Here is a 27,999-nt window from a genome sequence, read left to right on the forward strand (position 1 = left end):
GGAAAGACGTGGATGGCACTGAGAAGCTCGCGACGTGACTGCTACATGCTCACGGCAGGAGGGCCGGCCCTCCAGAGAGTGGGATGCTCCATGGAGCCGTCAATGCAAATAGCTTCCCATGCTGCAGAGAATTTGAAGTGAAAAATTCAATTTATTCTCTCCACCATTACTTCCCTGATGTCGTCCTAGTTTGGACACTTTCTTTCAAGAGCTGCCGATAAGGGCTAACACTCATCAGAATGCAGATTTACAAAGAACCTCGGACAACGGTTGCCTTTGACGTGCCCAGAAATTGGATGAGCTCATTTGCTCCTCTAAGTTATTTTTTATGTGCCTTCTATAATTTCCAATTCTTGCAAATTTTGGTATGAAATGCCAGTACAACATTTACACGATTCTTTTCTTTCAAAATTTGAAGTGGACTTTTGTAGAATTTGCAGGTAGTTGGAAATGATCATTTGAATGTTTATTTCCTCTGCGGACTCTTGGGATTCTCCGTGTCTGCGGCTGTGGAACCTGTGTGGCCCCCCAGGAGGCCTCACATTACTGTCTTCATGTTTATCCAGCGCACATTTCTGGTTTTTTTCTTTTTGAGATCATATACTTAGTATTTAAAAGTTATTTAATGACCAAGTTGATAAATGGAAAAGTATAATTTCCGGACTAATGGTAATAGATTATAGTCAACGATAAAATCTAGCATCATTCTCCATGGATTTGAAAACAAAATTTTTCTTTTTCTTAATTCCTTTCTTTTTTAAAATATAATTTACTGTCAGGCGCCTGGTGGCTCAGTCGGTTGAGTGTTCTGCTTCGGCTCAGGTCATGATCTCACGGTTATGAGTTCAAGCCTGGCATTGGGCTCAGCGGTGATAGCTCAGAGCCTGGAGCTGCTTCAGATTCTGTCTTTCCCTCTCTCTCTCTGCCCCTCCCCCACTTGCAGTATGCCTCTCTCGCTCAAAAATAAGTAAAAATTAAAAAAATATATATATGTCAATTTGACTAACATATAGTGTATACAGTGTGTTCTTGGCTTTGGAGGTAGATTCCCATGATTCATTGCTTTCGAGCACACATTTCATGTCCATCCAGTTTCCCGTGGCCGTGTGGCACCTGGGATGTGTGGGACATCCCCATAGGCAGCTGCCCGTGGTAGCACGGACCCAGACACCGGTCAGAAGGCCCGGAGCAGCGGCTGTCCATCAAGCTGTATGGTCAGCAGGACCCCACGGCATCTGTCCCCCTCGGGCCACCTTCCGACACTTGATACTCCAGTTTGTTACCTTCTCTGCGGATCTGACGTGTCTAGGCAAACCAGAGGCACAGGGTGGCTTCTCTCGGACCCATGTCCTCCTCAGCCCCCCGTGTTCAGGGTGCGATCTGTGCTCCCGGGGTCACTCTGAGCAATCTCTTTTCTTCCCCGTGCCTGCCGCATAGTCTGCGAGCTGGGCATCGTCCCATCCGGGGATCACTCCCTGCCTCACTGAAGCCTCCGCTCCCGCCTCTGTGAGTCTGTGCGTTCCTGCATCTGAACCCGGTGGTGTTTAGATTATTAATTAATTTGGACAGAGTTGTTTTGGGCAAGAGAACCTGACAACGCCTGTCCAGAGACCCTGCCTTTGGGTCCCTCATGTGGTCCGTGTCTCTGTGGACCTGCTGAGTGAAACCTTGTAGCTTTGAAACAATTGCTTTTATTTCAGAAAAACACCTTATTTGCTTTGTTTCACTTTATGCCATTTACCCGTTAGGTTTAACATATCTAATACAAAAGTCCGCAAATGCTAGTGCGGAAATGGTTCACAATCCCTCCAGAACCTGTCTCTGACTGACTTAACAACAGGAAGCCTGCCTGGATGTGACCTAACCAAACCTGTGTTTATTGGGCTCGTGATAGTTTTTATTAACCACAGAGAGCTGAACGGATCTAACTTCGCTCAATCAGTTCAGTGAGCTGTGATTATACAATTACAGTTTTGGGAAGACATTATTTCTTATGATGGAAATTTCAATATTCATAGCTCAGAGTTCTGGCTTAATGAGCCATTCAACTTAATCTTTACTTTTTAAGGGCGCCATAACCAATAACCCTTATTGTTCTTAAAATCAGGGCAAAAATCACAGGTTATCTTTCCTGTTAACAATTATTAGGGAAATATCTAAACTTGATTAATATGGTGCTAGTTTTAGGTGCAAAGTATACAGAGGGGACACATAATAAATGTGTCATCTTTGTCCACAAGAAGATCAAGTCATCTGGGCACCTTCAGGAGAGAAATTAAAATCACGGAAGCATCGAATGGGTCTGTTCTCCGTTCTCTGCGTCCAAGTCCCGCAGCAGCGCAGTCCTGGGCAGCTGTTAAGGAGCACGGGAGCACCTCACCCAAACCGGAATCAGCAGCCTGCATCTACAGAATGGGGAGTGCCTGGGTACTCCCGGCCCCAAGGGAGGGCCACTGAGGACCCGGAGGGTTCTAGATGCCATGCTCTTACGAGGTGTGAGTAGGAGCAGGACGGTCCCTGTTCATGAAGACTGCTCCACTCTCCGCCCTTCGGTCCCCTCCTTCTGCATCTCCACGGAGAGACGGGCGCTGCTGGGGGACAATAAATGGATCAGACACGGTCACTGCATTCAGGGAGCCGAGGGTTTCCAGTGACAGCAGAGTGGCAGAGCTTTGGGGCAACACAGGGATGGTCCTTTCCTCCAAGAAGAAGCGTATCCCTCAGCTGCGGAGGTGATGGAGCCAAGGCTCCTTCCCACAGGTGGTGCCCAGGCCTTGTCAAAGTGAAGGTCTTCTTAAAGAGTCTTTGGGCCGGGGCTCCTGTCTGTGGAGCTGCTCCCCCCCACCTCTGCTCCCCCCGCCGCGAAGCCACATCCCACTCCCCTTCAAGGCCCTGCACCACCCCACCTTCTCCACGAAGCATCTTGGAATCCCCCCCCGACAGCATCTCAGACCTCTGGGTTTCTAACGTGCCTACATGCCCGTCTCCTACTACAGCCTGCCCGCTCCAGGCCCTGCCACTCGCTACAGTCTTGTCTTGGCCTCACTTTTCCATCCAAGGTAACACTGCACCCTGGTCACTCTCCACTAGCCTAGGTCCACGGGGTGGTGGCTGGCTCGTGGCACGTGTCCAGTAAACATCTGTAGGATGTTTACACTAATGACAGAATCCAAGAAGAAGACTCCAAAGGTTCAAAGTAGGCTTAAAAAAAACGTGTTTAGGGAAATGCAATGGAAGGGCAGCAGAAATTCACTTTCTGCTGTAGTTTGCTGGAGAACGAGCTCTCCAACTGAAATCTAAACATTGTGTATCCCGAAACGATGGAAACTTATGGTTGGTTTGGGTCATCGCAGGTCATCAATCTGACTTTCATATATAGTCCCTTTGGCACTATTCCCAGAATTTTCATGACTGTCTCCTACGACAGGACAGTTAGGACTTATTGTGACAGTGCTTCAGTGTTGAAGCCTTTTAACCGTTGGATCTTTTGTGTTTAGTTTGAGAAAGAATTTGTGCCCTTTTTACTTTTCTCTCTTAATCTCCAGTGGCTCGGTAATGATAACCCAAGTCTATGTTTTATCAGTTCAGGGATTCTCTCTGAGAATAAATGGGTGTCTGAGCCACAGTGGATCAGAATGAAGCAAATGGCCAAGGATGGGGACTCAACAGTTTATAAGGCCACGGGAGAAGGTGATCCACGAGAATACAGATGGGAAGCAAGCGATGCGGGAGGAAGTTTCCAGTGGAAGAGTATTATGATTTAAGAAACTCAGACAGCACAGCAGTGAGGCACAGCTTTCGACAGGCAAGGGCTCTGACTTTGCCTCTCGACTCCCTCTCTTTACTGTGTGGAATCTGGGGCAAGAAATTAACCCCAAGTCTTGGTTTATTTTGATAATGGCAACGATGCTTTTGATGCAGCGCCTCACAGTGAGCGCTTGATGGGGCACAAGGAACTTAGCATAAGATGTAGCTCATACGTGTCTATACATGCTCATATGTGTTCATACGGGTTCATACATGCTGGCTTTGAGATTTCTTCCTTTAAAAAATACCACCTCTAATTCTTGGAAAATAGTACCTAGGTTAAAAGGACACACGAACTATGGGAAGTTCAGGTAAGGCAGCTCTTGCCCTGCGCAGTCTTACACACAGGGGCAGCGAGTGTCCCCAGGTGCCCTGCGCACGCGGGGAACCCAGAAGTCCTTGGAGGCGCCCTGGTGGTTCAGAAGATAACAGGATAAAATTGGGGGACACGCCCAGAGCTGAGACTGACAACCATTATGTGCCACTGGGCCTTCCACCGTGTTCCGCCGCGGAGCCATGGGCTGGGGACCCACGTCCTGACTGACCAGCCTGCCAGCCTGCCCGCTCCAGGCCCTGCAAGACCGCAAGCAGAGCACACGCACACTGGGGATGGCAGCCAAACCCCCATTTCCCACCAACGCACACAATTTAGTTTTCCCACGTCTTGTCTTTGGGGGAAAGACTGTAAATCCCTGTGAAGATTAGAACCATTCTGCCAAGCAGATGCACGTAATGATGAGTGAGAACACACTCCAGGAGATGAGCGAGTTTTCAGTACCAGAGCCGTGAGCGAGTGCTCCACCGAATGGGCCCCAAGCAGATAACAGATTGGGACAAACACATGGGGACAGGGTGACACCCAGTGGCCACGGCCAGCCACGGAGCAGGTTCAGATGTCTCACTCACCAAGGCAACACTGCCTCCAAAACACTCCGGGTCTAACAGCGGCCCAAGTAAACAATATGTGGACTTTGATGACAGAGAGAGAAATGTGGGGAAGTGATCAGTGATGTAGGGTGATCTGTCTCTTTCTTCACAGGTTAACACCCTAAGTTCTAACAACTGGAGATCCATGCACCAATGATTTTCATGGCTTCTAGGAGCCCAGCACCATTTCACTCTGCACGTTACGTGAAGTCCACATACGTTCATCACCCCATTTCCCTTTCTGGATTACTGATACATTCTATTACGGCAGCCATCGAGACATGTAACGTCAGCCCACAATTCCCAAGGATGTCAGCTATCTTTTTGAACTTGAGAATCGGTAGTGACTTAGCAAATGTACAAAGGAATTCATGGGAAGAGAAGGTCAAGTCAAGACCTTCTGAGACGCCTTTGAGAAACTGTACTGTGGTAAAGACCAGGAGTTAGTGCTAAGCATGTTGCAATTACTCCCATGGCAAGGCGCCTACTCTGATTCTCCTCCAGGTAGGGTTCTGCAGGGAAATAGGGAGCAGCTGGAGAAGGAGGGATGCTGTCCCTTCTGGCACAGAGGGCCAGCGACCCATCTGAGCCATCGAGGGGCTGGAGCAGATCTGCCTTGCAGACCCCCGTTCAGGAAGGTCAGATCTGCGCCCAGCGCGGTGGGACCACGTCAGATGCTTTTTGTCGTAAAGCCAACTCCACTTCTTGTAAACATGGGGCAAGGGCTCTAGAAACAGTCCAAGTGCTCCACGTGGAGAGAGCTGGCATGGGGAAGAACGTGAGGTTAGGGACGCTAACACCACCACGGTCAGGGCCATTGGGCTCATGATCTAACAAAACCCAGAAGGGGCCCCTTGAAGATGCTATCGGTTCCTTTTCTGTTCATTTACTTATGGGTTCTCTTGGAATTGAGTGGGACTTGGTTTCAATTTACCCATGAATCAAAGGACATCCCTCCATTAACACTGGCCCCTGCCCATTCGCGCCACTGCCCAGGGACCGGTGTGAAGCCACCGGGAGGCTGTGCTCTTACTTTCTTCCGAGAGGTCGTTCTCCTCGGCCTCTCTCTCCATGTCCTTACACCAGCCTTCCATCCTCTTGGTCTCCGTGTGCAGCAGCTTCACAAACCACGAGCCGTCCCTGCGGCAGGGAGACATCCTCCCGGTGTCCGCTGTCTCGATGGACGGCTCCAGCCAGGGCTCGGGAGGGGGCAGGGCGGCAGTGTCCACGGGCGCCCTGTAGTCCTCTCTGTAACTGAAGAGCCCCTGTGTCCGGACAGTCCTGACCGCCCCGTACTGGGTGGGCGTGCTGGGCTCCGAGTGCCGCTGGAAGGCGGGGCCGAACTGCAGGCCCTTGTCCTCCATGGTGACGTGTCCCGGGAAGCCCTCCAGCTCCAAGTCTGCCTGGACAGCGGCGGTCACGCTGTTCGAGCGCTTAAAACGCCCATGTCTGCAGAGGAGGGAAGGAAGAAAGACAGAGGGCTCTCTGAGATGACTTTCTGCAAGCGCCTGCGGCAGGTTCGCAAACAGTGTGCCTGCAGCATGGCCCCCTGGCACCTCTGGGACAGATGTGGGTCTTCATCTCCACTACCACTGCACGGGTGTTGAGGGTGTCCACCTAGCTGAGTATCTGAATATCGTCCCCGTTAAGTCTTCTCCGCAAAATAACGAACCTAAGCTCTGTTTAGCAGGTGTTTTAAAACCATTTTCATCGTATGTATTTGAAGGCCAACCATGCCCGCCTAGGCAATTACTGAAATGATGGGCAGGAAAGAGCTCATAATTGGAGTCCGGATATTGCTGGGTGAGAACTCTGTGTGTATGGCGGGGCAGGGGGTACATCCAAACTATACCCTAACTATGCATTTTGGCTTCTCCCCGTCTGAACCCGCAGATGGCGGTTGCTTTGAGAGCAGCTGGTTAATCAATGTGCCGGGGACGGGGAGGGGAGGTGGCAAGGCCAGATCCCCAGGGCAGAAGCTGTCTGGCCTCTGAGAGGTCTACGGGGAGCCCGGGAAGCCAGCCTGAATATCTTTGCAACAAAACCTTTGAGGGTTGGGTCCGAAAACCCTGCACGATGAGAATGTCACCCAGAACCTTACCAGCCAGATGCAACAGGGGGTGCAGATGTAATGAGGCTCTCATTAAAATTCATTTTTATGAAAGTTATACGATGTATTATTTTAAATATAAAAGAATCACCCAGTTCTTGTTACAAAATAACACTATCCTAACAGGCATCTCCGGACTCTGTGGCTGGAAGTCATAGGGGCTATGATCTTAAGACCCCACCTCTCTCTCCTTCCGTTTGAGCAGTATCAGGGGAGGAGGTATGTGTCCGAGCCCCCTCAGGCCAACCCGTTCTTCCTTCAGGTGAAGAACTGGCTTTCAGAGCTGTCAGCTTTCCCAGGCGGTAAATTACTTTAGAAAGAATTATTCCCTGCTTCTTGCAAAAACAAGGCACAGGCGGATGTTAATTCATATTCAGATGACATAAAGTGAGAAGCCTAAATATATGAGCCCATTTGCATGAGGGGCATGAGTTACTGAGGGCAGCACGATCTGGGTGCTGGGCCGGGTCTCCCACGGGCCGCGCCTGCGGGGAGCACAGGGTGCTGGGGAGGGGCTGAGTTACCGCTTCTCGTCCTCCACCTGGACGCCGACGGAGTGGTACTCCCGCAGGCCCCGGCTCTCCGTGTCAGAATCTGTGGCTGTTTCCACCTAGTGCAACACACAACATCTTATTTTAGAACCTAGACAGGGGACCTGGGCAAGGGACTATTCTTTTTGTGTGTTCATTTGCTGTAATTAATTGTGCATTTAATTAATACAGAGTTGCACTTGACCCAGCAAAAAATCACAGAGAGAGGAAAATGCATTGTACTGGTGTAATTACATCCCTACAGTGTTTCATCAAATTTTACATAACTACTTGAACTCAGCATTGAGCTCTGATCTCTTAAATGGATGCAAGTAAAATTGCTGAATTCAGCTAAGGCAAGAAATAGGCTTTGTTGGGTTGCATTACTAGAGGACTTCAGAGCTCCTGTCACACCCTGCAGTGGAGAAAGTAAGACAGCATGAACCAGAGAGAGCTAGCAACAACGTAAGCCATTTCACAGAAGGGCACTGGTAGCGGGACCCACATACAGAAACACACGGAAAGGAATTTCAGTGTTTACTGGTGACGCCGAGGCCATCTGTCTGTCTGTTCCCGCCCACAGGTGTCTCGTTTGCTCACAGGACTGTGCCCAGCAAGGCCATGTCCGAACTGAACAGAAACTGTGCATTTCACATGAAATCCTTACTGTGCTTCTCTTTGCCAAAATGCCTCCCAAACCCAGAAGGGATTTCAGGACCATGGACAGGGTAAAGGGGACACAGGGTAGCTCTGGCATACTCCAGTTTGTGAAAAAGCCCCAAACTCACAGTGCGAAAAGTCTGTGAAACCAAAGGTCAGTTTAATCATAAATATTACCCTGGCTACGAAAATGTCCCTTTCCTTTTTCCCAGGAAATATTACTGACTGGATCAGTAGAGCCTCGACCCCAATCTAAAATGTCACAACTAAGTCGTATAACATTTTTTCCCTTAAAAATATTCACAATTGGGGCACCTGGGTGGCTCAGTAGGTTGGGCGTCTGACTTCGGCTCAGGTCATGATCTCACAGTTCGTGGGTTTGAGCCCTGTGTCGGGCTTTGTGCTGACAGCTCAGAGCCTGGAGCCTGCTTCCGATTCTGTGTCTCCTTCTCTCTCTGACCCTCCCCTGCTCACGCTGTCTCTCTCTCTCTCTTTCTCTCAAAAATAAATAAAAACATTAAAAAAATTCACGATTGCCACAAGGGTAAGATACAACCCATTAAACAAATAATTGTGACATTCTCTTTTGTGATCATGAGAGACTATGATTGTAATTTGTGGTGGCCCTAAGGCTGAGCTCACAGCATGGAGGGCCGACTAACTTTGTGGCAAAGAGAAATGGTGATCTTGAGGGGTGGCATTTATCTTATGCTGACCATGCACAGGCAGTGCGCAGGGAGCATAGGAAGCATTATGGCACAGAGTGCCCCATAATCCTGCTGTTACTTCCTGCCACGTCGGACAGCTGAGAATCAGAGCAGGTAAGAAACGTGCCTGGGGGTGCACAGCTCACTGGGGCAGAACACGAATTTACACCTGGGTCTCTCACTGCAGCACCATGCTCTTCCTGGTCCTCCATGGCCAGAATAAATCCGGCCTCACAAAGACCTCAGAGCTCCCGGTGAGTAACCAAGCGCACCCCATCTTCTTACTGCTGGAGTCCCGAACATGTGCACGCAGGTCACTCCCCTTTGTGTTGTGTGGTTTGACATGGGGTGACCCAGGAGAAAGCACATTGTTGCATTAAAATCCTAATCTTGCTGCCGTCTCCATTTCTCTTTCTAGTTGTAAGGGGGCCATGGCTTTGATAAACATCACCTTCCTGGACATGTAGACTGTTAACTACTATCCTTCCACAAAAGAAGATCACACTGAAAATTAAAGCATTTGAAATGTCGTCCCCTGTCAAAGCAAACAGACCTTCCTTGTGTCTTAACTGCTTGCTGTGCCGTTTTATGAACATAACCTAATTTATTTGTAATTGGTCTTCGATGGAGGGATAACTGGCTTATTTCTAGTTTTCTGCCATTATTAATGCTGCTGCTATAGATCTACATCTGCACGTCTGTGTGCGTGCTTTTATGATGATTTCAACAGCATAGGTGATTTGTGGGTCAAAGGTATTACTATGCTTGACAACTTTGGTCGATATTGTTGAGTGTGATGGAAACATAATATGGGAGTGATCGATGCATACATATACTTTTAGAAAGACTTCTGCCATGGAAAGAGCACTAGGATCGATCATAAAAATGTCCAGAATATTTGCTCCATTTCTACTTTTAGGATTTTGGTCTATGAGATTACTTTATTCTGGCCAGTGTGTGAGGCATTCATCGTAGTGGTATGTGGAAGGTGAAACACGGGGGGGGGGGGGAGCGTCATGGAGAACAGTGACGTGGGGTCAATTATGATTTGCTCAAGACATAGAACACTATGCAGTTACGACACGGAAGATGCTTATGGTCCAGGGCATACTAGCCAGTGGTGTGGGCAGTGTGGTCACCAGCTATGCTTGCGCACATGAAACACGCACACATTACAGGCATGTAAACACGTCACACCAGTGACTGAACATACAAGCAAACAGCAGGACGTTCCCCCCTTTGTCCTGCCTGCACATCCCCTCTGCTGGATTCTCTCATGTTCCTAGCGAAGGAGGAGGGTATAGGTTCTGAAGCCAGATTCTGCTACTCCCTGGCCATGGGACTCTCTGGTGAGTTTCTTAGGTTCTGTCGAATCTCGTCTTCCTAATCTGAAACATGAGGGGACATAGGATACTTCTGTCGACTGATGTAAAACTCCAAAGGAAGTCAGAGTCACATGAGCTTTTCCACTACAAGTGTCAACGGTCTGTCTTCACACCTCACCTGTGAACTCTGTCAGGGGTGTCACGGTATAGACATTACATTTGAGGGCTCTCACGGATTTACAGTGGCGTCATGCGCAACTCTCCCAAGGGAAAAATGTAGCTGTCCTGATTGGCAGAAGGTAAGACTGAGGGAGGGGGGATGAAATCATAGATCTCCTGATGAGCTAAATATTTATCCATTTGAGAAATCCTGGGAGTAGAGACCCTTGTATAGATGGGGCAGGGAAAGCAAATTTAAGACAAAGAATAGGAATTACTACTTTGCACAGTGGGAAGGAAATTAAAGGAATGTCTTCCCAAGAGGAGACTCTGGCTAGAAGAGTCGAGTGATCTTAAAAGGTTTGAGAAATATAGGCCTGTGTTCATTTCCTCCCATGTTCTGGGCATCGAGAGGAAAGATGTATTAACAAAATCGCTCATTTTAAGTGAACTCGTTTTGAAGCAAATGCTGTTTGAAGGGCTCCCTGAGTAATGGGGACAGATTCTCCCCAGTCACTGCAGTAAGTGGCAGTTACCATCACAGAAGAGTGTCCTGGCTCCGAGGAGCCTGCAGCCCCGCACTGCCTCCCCCTGCGTGATGCACCGTGCCGTGGTGAGAGGCAGGAAGGCCTGTGCTGTGTGTGCGTGTGTGTGCACATGTGACTGTGCGTGAGTGTGCACGTGCATGCATGCACGACTACATGCTCTAGTGTAGTGTGTAAATGGAAGTGTGCACATGTGTGTGTCTGCATGTGCATTCACATGTGTAACTGTGCACATGCGAGTAAATACACATGTATGCATGACTGTGCACAAGCAGGCACACAGTGAGTGCATGTGTGCACATATGCATGAGTGTGCACACACGTGCGGGTGTGAGCACATGTGCGTACTTATGTGAATAGCTGCACACACATCAGTCGTGCACACACAGTACATGCACGAGCAAGCTTGCACATGTGTGTGGTATAAACATGTGTGAGTGCGCAAGTGTGGGTGTATACCCATGTATTATGGGTGTGAGTTACCTGCATGGCTGTGGGTGTGTGAGCCCACAAGTGCACTGTGTTGAGTGTGCATGCATGTGTGTGCAGACATGTGAGCACAGGTGTACACAGGAGTGCATGTGTGAGTGTGCAGGTGCATGTGTGTGAGCAAGTGCATGTTGCAAGTGTGAGCTGGACAGGAGGTGGCCCCGTGTGCCCTGGCCCCCCTCTCCCACATGTAGCAGTTTGTGGGAAGTCAAGGCTGAAGAGCACCACCTCCCCAGGACCGGAGCAAAGGGTGCAGCCACTACTGCCATGGCCATGTCTGCGATGGTGCATCTTTGGTGGCTAAATGCAGACCATTTATGCTCTGCCTTCAAAGCCTTGCGCATATCTAGGCAGGCACACGGTGGCCGTGTCCCCTTTGGGGACCTATTACACACCCAAGAGTGAAGTGGGATCTGCCAGCCTCGCTGCTGAGACAGGCTCAGAGCAAGTCCAAGAGCAGGTGGTGGGAGGCTTGCCGGGCGTGTGACGGCTCAGGCTCGTAAGGGAGGAGCACATCAGCCGGCAGACCCAGGTTCACTCAGGGGGATGTTTGAGCAGGACACCAAGGGCCTGCCGTGATGCCTCCCACCAGGGCCACGACCTGGTGGTGCTCGCACGTCGGGGCGGGGCCGGCCCAGCCAGGGGGCCCAGGGAATGCCTGAGTATGAGCCAAACCGTGGTGCCCAGGGACAGGAGACACTTTCTGAGGACTCAGACACAGACACAGACACACAAGCAAAGGAGAAGCATGGCAATGACGGACAGACCACAGACGCAGACAGAAGGGGAACGTGATGGGGACAGGCGCATGTCACCATTGAGTGAGGGAAAGGGAGGCAGGGCCAGACGGTGGGCTTGTCACGGGACCATCTCTCACGAGGCTGACACGTGAGAAGGGCCTGGAATTCTACCCCCCAAACCTGCAGCATGGATGGAAAACATCCTGTGGTGACCACTGTCTGCTGTCCTCTGCGGCTGTGGGAGAGCGGTCAGTGGTCAGGCAGGCCTTGCCCCCAGGAGTGTGTCAGATGCCAGGGGATCCTCCTCTGCAGTGACAGGATGGACAGACTGGGCGGATTGCTCTTGCCCACGTGGGCCAGGGGAAGGGAGCCCGGTCAGGCTCGCAGAGGGTCCGCACGGCCCTCCCCACCCTGCAGTGGCTCCCTCTGTCTGGGCTTTGACACTCAGCTCTGTACCCGGAGGCAGGTGGCACACCCCTGAGCCTCAGTGTCCCCATTGGTAACTTGGATGTGGTGACCACAGCCCCCCAGGGGCTGATGTCCTGAGCCTGAGTATGCGGCCCTGCCAGCTGCTCCTCTGCGTGTCCGCTCACCCCACCTCTTTGTGCTTCTCTCCGAGTTAGCTTCCTACACTCCTCTACCTTTCACTCCTTTGACTTTCATTTACTTTAAACCAGTTTCTGTGCTGGTTTCTTTGGGCTCCTCTGTGCTCTCTGGTCTGACAATTGCGAGGTTACAGGCTCACGAGATATTGTGCCTTTTTTCTGCCACAAAAGACAGCGGGATCCGGTCCATGCGCGCACTCACACCGGTTCCCAGGGCCCACTCAGCCACGTCACCCGCGCACCACTTATCCAACATTTACCGAGCACTCGCTATGTGCCAGGCGCTGTGCTAGGCGCTGGGCTGTGAAGAGGGGCGGGGCGGTGTGGGGGCTGTGCCAGGAAGGGCTTTGGGGGGGTGGGCGTGGGGACCGTGGGAAGCGGCGGGGTGGGAGGGACATTCCCGCAGAGCAGAGGCACGGTTGCGAGAAGCAGAAAGGGCCACGGGGCAGGTAAAAGCGTGGGGGGCATCTTGGGGGTGAGGCGGAGGCAGGAAGGGGGCCCCTGGAGCAGCCGGTAACCTCACTACAGCGCGTTCCCGCTCTTCTCAGACGACGTCAGAGGTCGACATTGCCACCCTTGTCCACGGCTGGCGGTGGGCGGCCAGGAGGAAGCCCGTGGCAGGTGGAAGGCGGAGGGTGCGTGGGCACCCGGGAGTGTGCAGTCGGCCTTGGTGACGTGGGGACCTCACACGTCTTCTCTGGGGACCTGGCTTCAGAGCCAGGACGGCCGGGAGCCCTGGGTCCCCCGTCCCACCGCCGTGGCCCTGCAAGCCCGGGGGCTGCAGCGTTACTGGCCTGTTTTGCCTTTGTCTTTGTTCTCCTCAAAGTGGGGCTAACACGTCACTGAGGGGGGAGATGGCGGGGAGCACCTAGCATAGGGCCTGGCATATAGAATCAGGACAGAGAGAGGTGACAGAGCGGTTGTATGAAGAACCCAAAACAGGGAGATAAAATAAAAATTCATGCGTACTTGGCTTTGGAGTATATTTTGGTACTTACATCTGACCTTGGGTATGGCTGACGCTCTGGGAATTCAGAATCCTAAACAAAACAACGAAGCCACAGTGTGGAGACCTGGTTCAGAGGGCCAGTCGAGCGGGCCATCTCCCCAGCCTGCCCTCCCGCGCCCCTGGGGTGCCCAGGACATCGTGCCCGCTGCTCCTCATGCCAGCGCCCGGCCTGCGTGGCCCCCAGGCCGGGCTCCATTCACCCGCTCCCTGGAGGCCAGGAAGTCCTCTGATTCTAGAACCTCAGGCGGGACACAGGCTGGATGGAGGTGAAGCACGCTTGCACAGGACTCAAGGAGGACCCTGCCTCGCCGTGCCTCCGGACGTGTGGCCAGGCAAGACAGGGTCGGCGTGAGGCAGCAAGAGGGCTCCTGGTCCTCACCGCATGCCTACCGCCCCCTGTGCGGGCACAGGGAGAGGCGGCCTGGAGACCGCTGCACCCCGTCCGGCAGCACGCCGGGGCCTCAGGGGCGGCCAGCCCTCACTCATCTGCCAGCAGCGCCACAGGCCCAGAGCGCCCATGGCCGGTGTCCCGGTGCCTCCTGGGGGCCATGGCCTAAGCAGCTGGGGGCTCACCTCGGTCTGCACCACAGAGGCCTCTCTTCCTTTTATCGGTTTATTCCCACTGCCTTTCCCCCCACTTAAGTGTCTGGCCACAAAAACCAGGGTCCGACAAAATACCATCCTTCCGAAGCATCAAAATGAGCTGCTTGCACACCCTCTAAGCAGCCAGCCCCTAGAAAGTGCCCCTGGGTGGCAGGGGCAGGCGTGAGACTGGGCCCTGAGTCGCCCAGGGGGCCGCGGTCGAGCTGGACCTGGCTCACTCTTGTGTCTGTGGCCCTTGAGGCCATACACCCCACCGGGGTCCCCGGGGTGGCCAGGGTGCCTGGGGCGCCGGGCGTCAGTCCCTTAGCTACTCGCAGAGCCTGCCGAGCAGGTGGCAGAGAGAGGCTACCTGGATCCCGATGGAGGAGTGCCGGCTCTTGAGGAAGTCCTCGGCCTTGGACACCAGGACGGCCTTGTCGACGGTCCGCGTGGAGCCACCCTGGCCCTCGGCCGCGAGGCGCTGGGCTGCGGCCGTCTCTAGGGCCAGGCTCATGGCTTTGGTGCTGTCCAGACTGTCCGTGGAGTTGTAGAGGCCACGGCTGTCCTGGGGCCACGGGGACCCCCGCTGCGCGCGGCTGTCCTGGTAGGCGTCCTGCGTGGACTCAGTGCTGCTCTGCGCTGTCACGGAGATCAGGGGCTTGGACGTGGTGCGCGGGGGCACGGGCGGCGGCGTCTTCTTGTAGTTTGCGTAGGACACGGCTGCAAGGGAAACAAGAGTCCTGTCAGCAGAGGCGCCTTCCCGTCCCCTGCCTGGAAGCTGGGCCCCCATCCGCCTCCTACAACCCACCGGGCCTTTCCGAACCTGTGGCCTAAAAAATAAGGCAAACAGTGGGAGAGATTCTGGGGGACATGGCGGGGGACACAGTGGGGGACATGGCGGGAGAAATGGTGGGGAACACGGTGGGGACACTGTGGGCTCACAGATCGCTCATGACAGACAGAAAGTGTGAAGGCCCCAAATGCAGCAGGAGCGACCAGGCTGAGTGAGTTCAGACCCAGCACGCCGCTGTCCCCGTGCAGCTCATGCCTCTTGGGCGATGCCCGGCTCTGCACCCTGCTAAGCAGGACAGGCTAAAGTCTGTCTGGGTGCAGGTGGGATGCACTTATGAAGGAAACACGTGTGCAGAGAAACAAGTTCAGAGGCACAGAAAACTGTTCACCGGGTCATCACCGAGGGGGCAAGGGTGACCGTTCTCTCTTCTGCTTTCCGGTGGGTTTGGCGAATGTTTCTGAAGAGCACATACTGTTCTTCTAATGGACACGAATGCAATGTGAGGACACCGTGCCCTTTAAGACACGCTGACTGGGAGTCGTGTAGACATCGGTGGAGAGGTGACCAGGGTTTGCAGATCACCCCTGCCCAACCCTTGCTCGTGTGCATGCCCCTCACCGGCCATGCGCCTCCCCCTGCCCTTCCCATCAGGCTTCCCCACCTCCCAGGCACGGTCAATCCCCCGAGGAATACAGATGCATCTGGACATGAAGTTACATTAAATGTCTCTTTAAAAGCCACCCGAGTTCCTGAGACATCTTCGCTGGGCTCAGTGAGGATGAACTAGTCCGTTTTCACATGCATGTGTTTTCCATTACAGCTGATGATTTTTCTTTTTTTTTCTAATTTTTTTTAAATTATTTCTTGAGACAGAGAGAGCGCAAGTGAGCACGAGCTGAGGAGGGGGACAGAGAGAGAAGGAGACACAGACTCCGAAGCAGGCTGCAGGCTCTCAGCTGTCAGCACAGAGTCGACGCGGGGCTTGAACTCAAGGACTCGAGATAACAGTCTGAGCTAAAGTCGGACGCTTAATGGACTGAGCCCCCCAGCCGCCCCTGATGATTTCTCTTCCTGCAGATGGGGAGAGCCCACGGAAGACTCCTTCAGCACAGTGCAGTGCAAACGCACCCACGTGGCCGTGGGCAAGCGAGCGCTGCCGCGTGACTGGCCGCACATGCACGAGAGTCTCTCGGGGGGTGCTTGGCGTGCCCCCCGGGGGGAACAGACTGGGCAAGCTTCGCCTATATTTTCCAGAAGCTGCCCCGAGTCACCGCCCTGCACCGGGGAGTACTCATTCCCGTCTCCCGCTGTTCTGTTCCAGGGCTTTCAACACCCTTTCCCGTTCCCTACAGTCTCCCCCAGTTACTGCTTGACCTGTGCGGATGGGTTTCCTGATAGATAAAACCTCAGATGTCATCCAATAAAAGTCAGCAAATGATAAAATAAAATGAGTTTGTCATGTCAGGATGATCGGAGTTTAAAGCCCTCAAAACTGCATGTGAAGATGGCAAAATGGACGCATTTTTAAATGAGTGCATTTTCGAAAGAGACTCTGGAAGGTGGGAGACAGGTGGGGGAAGACAGTTGTTGGAAACACGGGCTTGAACCTTGTCTACACCAGAGGAGCATCGAACATCGCCTTTTTAAACTTTAGATATTTCCGCCCTAATGCGGATCAAGCTCTAAAGGAAAATTACTGAAAACGGACCATATTCCAGGCATTATTCTGGGAGACTCAGGGCTGTATGCAGTCCTGGGCTCAAACACAGACTGCTCCGCGTGTTGGATAGATGCACGAGGGCCTCCAGAGGGAGGCTGCCTGGAGCCACAGAAGTGCCGCTGGGTGCCCTTCCTTGTCCCCCCAGGACACCCCCTCTTCTCGCGTCCCGCACACCATCCTCCAAGCCCCAGTCCCCTCTGCCCCGTTCCTGCCTTCTCTGGGGGACTTGGACATCTTCACCCAGAGTGCCCCACCCTCGCTGTCAAAGTGGCTGCGGCAGTTGACTGGCGGGAGGGGGCCGGTCTCCATCGAGTTTCAGTGAGTCAGGAAGGCGCACGCGCCCTACACCTTACGCTGCTTGGGTCTCTGACCTCTGAGGCACTCACTCCAGCCACCTGCTCCCTCCTGCACTCACCTGTTCCTTCTCTTCCTCTCTGGCTCCCACACTTTCCCTGGCACCAGCCTCCTCGAAGCCCCACCCTCACGGGTGCTGCCTGGCTCCTGTCGGGTCTATAGGGGTCCACAGGGGTGTATGCGGGCCTCGCTGCAGGTAGGGTGGGGTAGTGTCTAAGTGTGGAGTGGACCACTATGGGGAAACCTACAGAAGGGTGCCCACCTGCCCCACAGGCTTGCGGGGTCCAACCTCAGCCGCTAGGAAGCCCCTTCCTCCTGCACTGGCTCTGCCCACCCCGGGGAACCCTCTGTCTGCGGCTGGCCTTGGCCTTGGCTGGTCCCCCCACCCCCTGCCTGGCTGCCCTCTTTCAGCAGCTTTGCAACAGTGGTCAGTGCAGGCGTCTGGGTCTGGGTCCCCGGGCAGCCCCTTAGTGCGGCTGCGGGACTGGCAGCAACAGCAGTTTTAACAGTATCTCACGCATCTGCAAAGTGGGGATAAAGCAGCCCCCCATCTATGATGAAATGTGTGACCAGACTGATGTCACTGCACCCGTCTGTGTGCTGCCTGCGGTCACTTGCTGTGCCCCATCCCTCTCCATCCGTTTCTTCCTCCTCCCGAGCCAGCACACACCTAGCCCTCCACCCTGGTCTTCCTCTACCTACAATTTCCTTCTCGGTCTTACACAGCCCGCGTGAAAGGTCCCTTCTCCCTTTCAGAGGCTGCCTCCACCCTCTGCCTTTGCTATGGACACCTCTGTCACCTGATGATCTCCACAACCCTCCCCTGTACCTCCCCCCTCCCCTCCCCGGTACCTTTCCCCACCCTCTGTACCTTCTTCCTTCACCTGTGCCTTCCCCGGCCCCCCTCCCCTGTACCATCTCCACCCTCACCTCTGCACACTGCCTGCTGCTTCCCCACTGCTCCAAGGGCCTCCAAGGACTGCATGCAAAGGCCCATTTTCAAGTCCCCACGCCTGTGAGTGTGCTGAGCCCTGAGCATGGGAGCATACCATGCCCCATTCCTTTCTTGACAATTCTCTCCCTCCTCCACTGACAGTTGGGCGACTTCATTCTGTCTCTCCAGCTCCTGGGACACACCTCCACCTGGGCCTCACCTGTCGGCAGTGAACGGCTCCCAACTCGCACTCAGCACACACAACTCTGGGCCACAGCTCCTGTCACGGGCAACACTGCATCTAGCCACCTCACACTGGGCACTCAGCCATCTCTGCCTGGCCTTGCACACAGGTGCATCTTCCAGAAGGGACCGTGACCCTCCCGGACCCCGGGCCAGTCTGGTCCAAGCTTAACCCATGGCGTCTGTGAATGGTGTCTTGTCTGCTGTCCCCACTTTGCTCCTACGTCCTGCATCCTGCGCGCCTCGCCCTTCCCCTTCCTGGCTGTTGCTGGCCTCATGCGTCACCACCCTCTGCAGCCCGACGGTATTGGGACCACACACGCGTGGCTGCGGGTGCCCCGCGTGGGGCCTGGGTCTCTCATGCTCTCGTCTCCTTCCCTTTGTTTCCATTCTGCGCCTGACATGGGAGGTCTTCCCTGCGTCTCTCTGGACTCTCAGGCCCCAGCAATGTCTGCCTCCATCCTCCCGGCCCCAGGCCTACCGCCACGGCAGCATTTCTCTGGGCCAGTGGTACGCACCAGGCTCCAAACTCCTTCATTCTGGGGAGATGTGTGGTACCCTTGATGCCCAGTGCCGGGCCAGGCACATAACCGGCCTGGAGGAGCTCAGGGAAAAATCCCGTAGCTTTAGGACCTGGCCAAGGTAGCTGGGGAGAAGAATTTTGGGAGGTTCCGGTGTGTTCTGGGACCTGTGGGTCTCCTCCCGGGTCACCAGGGGCTATGCAGTTTCAGAACCGGTGAATTGCTCTAATGGGTGAAATGCAAGCCTCAGAAAACCCACATTCTTCAAGAAGCACATTTTTGGCTGAAGAGAAACAGTCTACAGGCATGTTCGTGCTCCTCAGCTAGTATCACAGAGGAAAATAACTTCTGTCATCCGGAAGCTTAACTTACACATACCATGCAGGTCCACAGAGCCAGCAGGGCCAGCGGGGTCAGCAGGGGTCAGCGAGGTCAGTGGGGGTCAGCGGGGGTCAGTGGGGTCAGCGGGGGTCAGCAGGGGTCAGTGGAGATCAGTGGGGTCAGTGGGGTCAGTGGAGGTCAGCGGGGTCAGTGGGGGTCAGCGGGGTCAGCGGAGATCAGCAGGGGCCAGCGGGACCAGCGGGCTCAGTGGGGGTCAGCAGGGCCAGTCGATGCTTGCTCTGAGCTCTGATGCATCATGGCTCACTCTGGAGGCCAGCGGTGCCCACCATCCTCGAGAAAGTGTGCCATCCTGTGCTGGCGAGGCCACTCCACGCTGGCAGCTGCAGGGACTGGCCGGGGAGCACTGGTGGGCCAGCCCAGGGAAGGCTGGAGGTGTGGCCAGGCTGCTTGGCTATTCATCTGCGTGGAGCTAAGGTGCAGCAGACGTACGCAGAGCGGGGCGCCCTGACCCATCCCATCCATCACCCGAGCGGTGAGCAACGCAGACCATGGGAGCACGGCGAGCAAGGGGCTCCTGCCCTGAGGATTCTGATGTGGGGACTCTTGGGCCCCCATGTCAGATACTTCCGTGTGCTGGCTGGGGGCACTCAGCTGGGGTTGTCCGGCCTCCTGGCTCTCCCAGGGGGCCCTTGGCAATGTCTGAGGGACTTTCCTGATGGAGTCACATTTGGGTGGGGGAGGGGAGGCCTGCTGGCACCTAGCAGGCAGCGGCCAGAGGTGCCGCCGCCACCAGCTCCAGATGCCACAGTGCAGAGGCTGCAAAACTCACTTCCTGTTTCCGAGCGGGTCTCGTTGGCACGTCCATGAGATGAGGGGACACGCGTGTGGGTAGATCGTCTGGCAGTAGCTTGTCATTTCCTTCTGTGTGGTTCTCAGAACTGGAAATTCGCCCCCCCTGCCCATCCTGGATGAGGGCTGCTGACTGGAGCGCGTTCCTCACTCCTCGAGGACGTGAGGAACTGAGGTGGCCCACTCACAAATGGGGTCCTTCCTACGCTTCTCTCAGCACTACTGCATCACGTGGATGCATCAGTGTGTTGCGTGTGGCGAATACACGCGGATAAGGGAACTGACCAGTGAGAGTGTGAGGCAGGGTGGCTGGTGGAGTATCTCGTGTGACAAACGGACACTAGGTCGTTGTTTCCATGCTGGCCAGCTCCGCATCATCCATCTTCCGGAAAGAGAGTCTTTATCTGCAAAGCCCTGTCGTGGCCTCCCGGCACCGCCCCCAGCGCTCCGAGGGACACTCACTGGGCACAGGGGCTCTGCTGTGGCCCTGGGGGGAATACGGACTCTGAGGACATGTCATGCCCTGGCAGTAGTGGGGGTGACGATGAAAGGCAACAGCGAAACACAGGGCTGCGGATTAACAGCTTACATCTGCCGTGACATGGGTGCGCTCGTCTTTGCCTTGCTGAGAGGGCTTGAAAGGCACTCACGAAAACTCCAAACTGGCCAGATTCAGCTGCGGTGTCTGCCTTGCAGCGAACGTTGTGTGCTCTCTCAAGGACTGGGACCCCTTGGGTCGGGCATAGCGCAAAGATCCCCCCAGGACACGGGAGCACAGGCACTCCCGGAACCAGCCTCCAGCCTGGCCGCTAAGTAGTCACAGTCATCCTCAGACATGCCCCCACCCTCCTTCCAAATGACACATCTCCCAAATGTGTTTAGTGCAATTTGGCAAAACGCTGGACTTCCTGTGTAGAGAGCTCGTAAATAAAAGCAAAATTCCAGTGTTACAATCTGTGTCCACAATCATTGGAGACTCCACCGTCGCCTCTTCTCACCTTATGATGCTCCAGGGTGATGATACAGATCCTTTACCTGATTTCGTTGTAGAAGTGTGCACTTGAACAACATACTTTGTGGAGACGCTGGTTAAAACGGCAGCTCCTCTGAGCACACATAAGGACGGCGGGCTTCGCTCAAGCTGGGGAGGGCGAGGCAGAGCGACTCTGGGTGGCCAGAGAGAGGTTATGGTGTCTTCACACTGGGTCGCGTGCCTGCACAGTTTCAAGGGCCACTAAAGTGGAAGTGTGGTTCGGTGCTGTTAGTGTGGTTTGTGCAGAGCAGCAAATTGTGGGGCAGCTTCCTGGCGGCCTGGCCAGGCTACGGATTGGCTTCAGTACAGGTCACACTCAGGGCTCGTGTGTAAGACTAGCTTCTTCCACTCATCAGCAAAGCCTGACCACTGGGGTGTTTGCCAGGGCGGCTCTGGTCTCCTAGTAAACACTAGGAGTAGGTCCAACTTGATGCTTTTCCAGTTGCTTAAAAAAATCACCTGTTTCCAGTATAATCATCCATTTCCCTGTCAAACCACCAAGTTAACTGTGTAACAATACAGAGTTGGCTTCAGGTGATCTAGGGATACTGCACCAAAGGACACCCGAAAGCTGTGCTCATGGGGCCGCAGAGCCCTTTCAGTTCCTTTCGTGTGGGCACCATGGTTACCTGCACCCCAGGCATCATCTGAGCTGTCACACTGTGAGATTCAGGGTTCCAGTAAGTAAACACTGATCTTGAGCCCGAGACTCTGGCATCTCTGCGCGCACACTCAAATCGCAGGGAAGGGCGACAGGACCAGAGTAGGCACCAGAGCCTCGCGGAAGCTGAAGAGAGACTGACGCAGGGGTGGGAGGGGCGGCTTTCCGAATGAGATGGGCCCGGGCGAAGTGTTGGCGGGAGGACAGAGTGGGCCATGAGGGAAAAGCACAGCAGGTGCACCCCGAGCATGTGCCCTCCCCTGCGTGGACTGTTGGCGTTTGATGCGGGAAATCTGTGCGGAGTGGAAGGGTCTTCAGAACCAGTGGGCCAGGAATTACCGACACAGCCACTCTCATTTAAAACTTAGTCTACGGGGGAGGGCGGGGAGAAGGGCGGATGGGTACTGAGGAGGGCACTTGCTGGGATGAGCCCTGGGTGTTGTATGTAAATGACGAATCCCAGAATCTACTCCCGAAGCCAAGAGCACACTGTCTACACTGTAGGTTAGCTAACTTCACAGTAAATTATTCTAAAACATAAATAAATAAAAGGTACTCTGCGGTTTACTGTGGCTCTCCCTGGTGGTCTGGGGGCTCTCAGGGGACAAATGGACTGCTCACATTAGTTTTCTAGGGATACTATCTTGTTTCCTTTTAACCATCAGAGTTTTCTTCGAATGATTTATTTTCTGGGGAAAATATCAAACGGCCATTCTACTGTTCTTTCTTCCCTGAATGGAAAATGTGCTTCCAGGTTCATGCACCTGCCTGGATACACTTGACGTAGCGTGACTGGGCAGTGCCGCTCCTGTCCGGACATCCGACACTCACTGCGGGGAGCAGCTACCGATCTATGGACTCGCAGACAAGGATGTGCCCACACCTCTTCCACCAGGATTTCTAGGAAGGGGAATCCCGTACACTTTTGTTCCGGGTCTACGAGAGCCGAACTAATTCTTCCTTGCTCCCAGTGAGGGATGTGACCTGGGACAAATTAAATTCTCTCCACCTCAGCCTGTGCATCTGTGAACGGGGCCTCCTCGGGCTGTCTCTTTCCGTGTTGTGGTGGGGATGGAGCCAGCACAGCAGGGCCGCGCAGACACGAGCGGTCAGCGGGGGTGGCCACTGCGGCGTCTGTGCCCAGCGAGCAGAAATGACCAGTGCTGCCAGCCACTGCGATCCGGGCGCCATCCATCCTCTCTCTGGAGATTGTTCCCAAGCGTCCACGTGAATATTCAGGAGATCTGACTGGAGGTGCGCGCACACGAGCAGCCATGACTGGGGGTCAGGGGCTGTGGCAACCCCACGCCCAGCTCCTCATTTCTTATGCAGGCTTCTGGAAACCTTGCAGTAGATGGGATTTGTTTTCCCATCTCCCGGATGAGAAGACAGAGGTTCCCATGGGTTGACACACGTCCTAAGTCCAGCCAGGACCCGGTGGCAGAACTGGGAGGGAGGCCCCTCTCCAGTCTCTGGCTGTCACAAGCCTGGTTCTTGCTCAGACGGTGTACAGAGCTCAGTCTGACTTCTCACGGCTTGATCTGGGTTTAATCCTCCACGGTGCACGGAAGCCCACGGGCACCCTTGCCCATCACAAAGGAAAGTGGGAGAATCATTTGTTGTTTCAGTGAGAATTTCCTCTTAATTTGACCAGTTCCAAGTTTTTTAAAGAAAAAAAGGATCAACACACGTTTGGCAGCAGCAGAAGTTTTAGGTTGTCTTCGTAGGCTGTGATGCAAGTCGTCGGAGGCACTGTTAACTAACGGGATTGAGACCCAGACGGGGAAATTAAGTGCAATTATCTCTCAATTCTTTAAGTGACAGAAACAGCAAAAACTATTTTGGGGGAAAGGCCTTCTATGTTTGCTTCCTCACCTAGTGAGGGATTTCCTTGGTTCACGGGAAGCTCGGAGGGGACACAGAGCACATCAGAGTGTCCATGCGACAATACTGTGGAAGCAGCCAGTGAGGCTGTGTCCTCCCTTGGGCCAGGCCTCCCTCTGGCGGGCACCGCAGAGTCTGCGTCTGAAACAGCAGAACTTGCTCCCTGGCTCAGCTGGGTGACGGTGCTGTTTCAGGACCACTGTCTCAGCGCTGGCCCCATCTGGACGAAGGGAGGACGCTGTCACTCTGCAGGCACGTGGTCTGGGTCACAAGGGTTCTGCCGCCACCCAGAGACCCCGGCCCGGCCTGCTCAGGCCAGAGTGTTTTCTGCTGCCTTGAATGTGTACAGGAAAAAAAAATCCTTGAATGAATACGAAAAAGATTGCTATTTGTAAAAAGTTTTCTTGATAAAGTTTTGCTAAGTCTATACTGTATTATTTTGGACACGTTTCACTGCATTTAATCTTCCTGAAACCCAAGGAAGTAGAAGCAGGTTGGCAGTGGTCTCAGCCCCACGGGCAGTCAGTGGAAGACGTGGGATCCCCGTGCCACCCTCTGGGACCTGCTCCGGGACGGCGGCTTGCTGGGACAGCCCTCCAGAGCACCGCCTCCTTCACGACATCAGGGACGCTGGGACTGTCCTCCATGCATCTCCTCCCTCACGAAATCGGGGACACTGTACCTGCCGCCCATGCATCACCCCCTCATGACCTGGGACAGCTGCCGAGGGCCCAGGGAAGGTTCTAGGGGGACAATGGAGGACCTCCCATCCTCAGATCGGAGGTGCCCACTTCCCCAGAGAGGGAGACACAAGTACTGTTGGCACATTGTTAAGTCCCTGAAAATTCTTATCACTTGTCCATGTGATTCCCTTCTACAGGCCCCTGAGAAACCCAACACACAGCTTTAATAGAAATAAGTGGCACTTAATGTTTTGAGAATAGTCAGTACCGTATAAATTAATATAATATGAAGAAAGATTTAGAAATAGAGATTAAACTTCCCAGCACCCAGATATCAGGCTAATTATCACACGTTATTACGGAAATCTCTGCGATTCATAGTTTAAGGAGCAAGATAGGCATTTCATGTGCGTTTTCAAAGTCCCCAGAGCCTCTCACAGTGATTCTGTCCCCATTTGCATGTCCTCCAGAGGGTCCTGAGTGGGACTTTTATAGCAGAACAATATACTGCATTTATATCTGGTTAATTGAAAGCTTTTTAATAAGTTAAAAATTACATATTGGTGTGAGTCTTTGGTAAATGAAACTGCAGTCCGTACAGTATTTTAGGTAGATAAATAATATTGAGGCAGAATATTTGAAAAATTGAAGCAAATCAGTGTTTTCACTGACACATCGATGTGCTCTTGTGACAAAGATTTGTTGGTACCTGCTGTCTTGTGGGCTAGAACTATGTGTTCCTGAATGGTGCATCACAGTTAGAATTAGAAGCTTGGAAATACTGTCAAAGATTTAAGATGATCATTGGATCGTGTTACCTTACTGTCAACAATTACAATAAATAATTAAAGAAATAATCTTAGCCATTCAAGAAAAACAGTCAATTATTCAGCTGGATAGTCTGGGGATAATAACTGAGTTAGTTCCGTGTGTGGGAATACACAATTAGAAGATGCCCGCCAGAGCTCATAATTACTAATTACAGGCATTGTTATCTATCATTTTCTATATATATGTCAGGCAAACCTGAAATACAGCTGAAAATTTAATTTAGCAATATAATTCTGCTGAATTCTCTGCCAACAGAGCGAGGTTTCCAAACAATTACAGAAGATTTATTTAAATATAAGTGATCAAATAAGAATTCTGAAATAAAAATGAAATGATAATTTAGTATATTATCTGAAGACCTGACTCCTCTATTTTTTAAAAAAGCCAAGTTCCAGCATGAACTCCCTTTAGGTTTTAAAACCTCGTCATGGATCTCTCCCCATGTGTGACACTGAAAATCCGTGGTGGTTGTTCAAGCGACTTCCTAAGGGAGAGAGATCAATAGATGTGTTTTCTAATCCAATTACCCCCTTAGTTTGGGTTTTGCTTATGTCCCGGGGGTCAGATAGGTTGTGAGAGTTACCCCCAAAGCTGGGGGCAGGGAAAGGGGCGGCTCTGAAGGGCCTCTGTTCCTGAGCGCACCGGAGCCAACACTAGGTCTCTGCACCGCCCAGCAAACGTCAATCACATGATTTAAGATGGAGGGAGCCAACCATGTCATCTGGTTTTGGAAGATTTCTGTAAAATTCCACTAAATAGAAGCAGCAAGGCCTGATGGAGATCATCCCCAGGGGATTTCTTCCTCCTGCTTAGAGGTGAATGCACGAGGTGTGAAACCGGCTTGGAAAAGCATCCTTTCCCAGATACATGTGGGGTTGCATTCATCTCACTTGTAAATCTTTTCTAGAGGGACTGCCCAGAGCCCTGGATGTAAAGGGCGGTTGTCAGGAAGAAGAGGGTAGTAGCCATGGTGCTGCCCCCGGCAGGTGGAGGTGCGTGCCCAACACACCAGTGCCTGTGGGCCCTGGCTGCATGCTACATCCAACGCACAGCCACCAGCCACTTTGAAGCAACCTAACTTCTTAGGGGCGCCTGGGTGGCTCAGTCGGTTAAGTGTCTGACTCAGGCTCAGGTCATGATTTCATGATTCCTGAGTTCAAGCTCCACGTCGGGCTCCCTGCTGTCAGCTCGGCTACCGGTCCCTGCCTCAGACAGCACAGCCGTAGAATGTGTGCATTGGGCTAGGACATTCTCACCCTGTGACGTCACATGAGCACACGTGCACCTATTTGTTCAACAGATGATTTAAAGCAAATGAAACTGGTCATCGGGACCCGCCCTTAGGTCTTCGAAGTGTTGGCTCAGCAACTCTGTGGATGGAGAATCTGGAGAGGGCGCCTCTCGGTTGAGATCCGCTCATGAAGGAGACGACCTGCACTAAATCATGGCTCTAAACACACACCTCATGATCCATCCATGCCCGGAGTTCCCCACACTGTTTCCCAACACAATCCTTGCAAGCCATTTGCAAGCCGAAAAGGAAATTTAAAAATTAGCTTTCTATTGTGTAAGGCACAAATACATAATCAAGATGAAGTATTTTCCAGACAGCAAGCAGTACCTGTCCTTTTGAATGTAATTGCCACACTTAAACTCACTGCCTCTGTTAATCAGAGCTTCAAAGATAACAGCATAAAAGGAAATACAGCAATCAAGTCCACGGATGTCTCAATGAGAGTCTGGATGTTGGAGAAACCACACTTTGAAGGCGAAAGATTCCACATAAAAGATGAAAGATATTTTGACAGTTTAATTAATATCAGTCTTAAAACGTAAGTGAAGCAGGACACTGAAGCCGCCTCCACACCCACGTACACAGCAGTTTCCCTGGGCAAGCTCTGGGGCAATGTTGATGGGCTGGCAGTGAAGATGTCTATTTCCAAAGTGTTAATTGGCAAGAAATTATAGTTTAACCAGCAGTTAACATCTCGTAGACAGGAATGTAAGCAATGAAAGGCACGCCACTGTCCAAGGCACTTCCTGATTTCATCTTAAATATTAAGTCTCACATTACATAATGAGAGCTTGGATTTTCCGAAGAAATGTGTGTATATTGTTTCACTTGGGGCATTCAATTGTGAATGACAACTACATTAAAGTCTCTCCAGAATTACATTTTTACTGCCATAATTTAAGGAGGGGGGAGAAATTCTCAGATGGTGTTTTTTTGATGGTGAAATCATAGGTTTTCACACTTGCACGTGGCCAACAACAGGTGTGTGGCAGATGACCTATTTCAGTTAATATTTCCAGAGTTGCTACTGTGTCTTTATTCAAGGAAAAGAAAATGACCTTCCATGAAAAAGTTAATAAACTGGTAAAGCAAATACCACCGGCAAGAGTAAAAATAATCCATAACTTGCGATTTGCTTACACGTCCGGATGCTCAGAGTCAAACAAACACACACTAAACGTTGCCCCCTTCCTCTGCGCACGGTCTGATGAGGATGACCGCTTCGGTAGGGATGACATACTCATAATCTCAAGGTGACTGTAACGGGAAACAGTCATCCATCCCGAAACACGGGCCAGGCATTTACAAGTGCCTTCTGTGCACATCTCGGTGACAGGGAATGGTCAGATGGCCGATGTCAGCTGTGCCAGTAAGTCAGGGCTCCTGGCCAGCGGCTTCTTTGTGAGCTTCCAGAGGTGCTGGAATCAATGTGCAGCATGGTGTGAACTAGCTGAGGACGGGCGATGCGTGTGGCCAGAAAGCTGGCGGGGCACAGGGCACTGAAAGGGGTACGAGCTCTGTCCGCCTACAACAGACCTGGGCTCTGTTCTGGCCCCGTGTCAGGACCCCAGGGGCTTCAGGGCGTCCCCAGGCTTCTGCAGAAGGATCCCTGTCTCCCGACAGACTCACAGACCCGGTGCAAGGAATACGGATGATGCAAAC

The 27,999-nt window shown here is 52.8% G+C and overlaps 1 protein-coding gene across 2 annotated transcripts in view; it reads right to left on the bottom strand.

Annotated features, from left to right (window-relative positions):
- DLGAP2 (DLG associated protein 2) overlaps positions 1 to 27,999 on the bottom strand; it is a 648,525-nt gene that overhangs the window by 16,707 nt on the left and 603,819 nt on the right. For both annotated transcript variants that reach the window (XM_029933318.1, XM_029933322.1), the window contains 4 exons: positions 14,566 to 14,915; positions 13,603 to 13,644; positions 7,369 to 7,454; positions 5,768 to 6,183 (listed from right to left, as the gene is read on the bottom strand). In XM_029933318.1, the coding sequence (XP_029789178.1) occupies positions 5,768 to 6,183; positions 7,369 to 7,454; positions 13,603 to 13,644; positions 14,566 to 14,915 (894 nt within the window). The remainder of the gene's footprint in view (positions 1 to 5,767; positions 6,184 to 7,368; positions 7,455 to 13,602; positions 13,645 to 14,565; positions 14,916 to 27,999) is intronic.

Source organism: Suricata suricatta, chromosome 1 (genome assembly GCF_006229205.1).
Source record: "Suricata suricatta isolate VVHF042 chromosome 1, meerkat_22Aug2017_6uvM2_HiC, whole genome shotgun sequence".
NCBI classification, from domain to species: Eukaryota; Metazoa; Chordata; class Mammalia; order Carnivora; family Herpestidae; genus Suricata; species Suricata suricatta.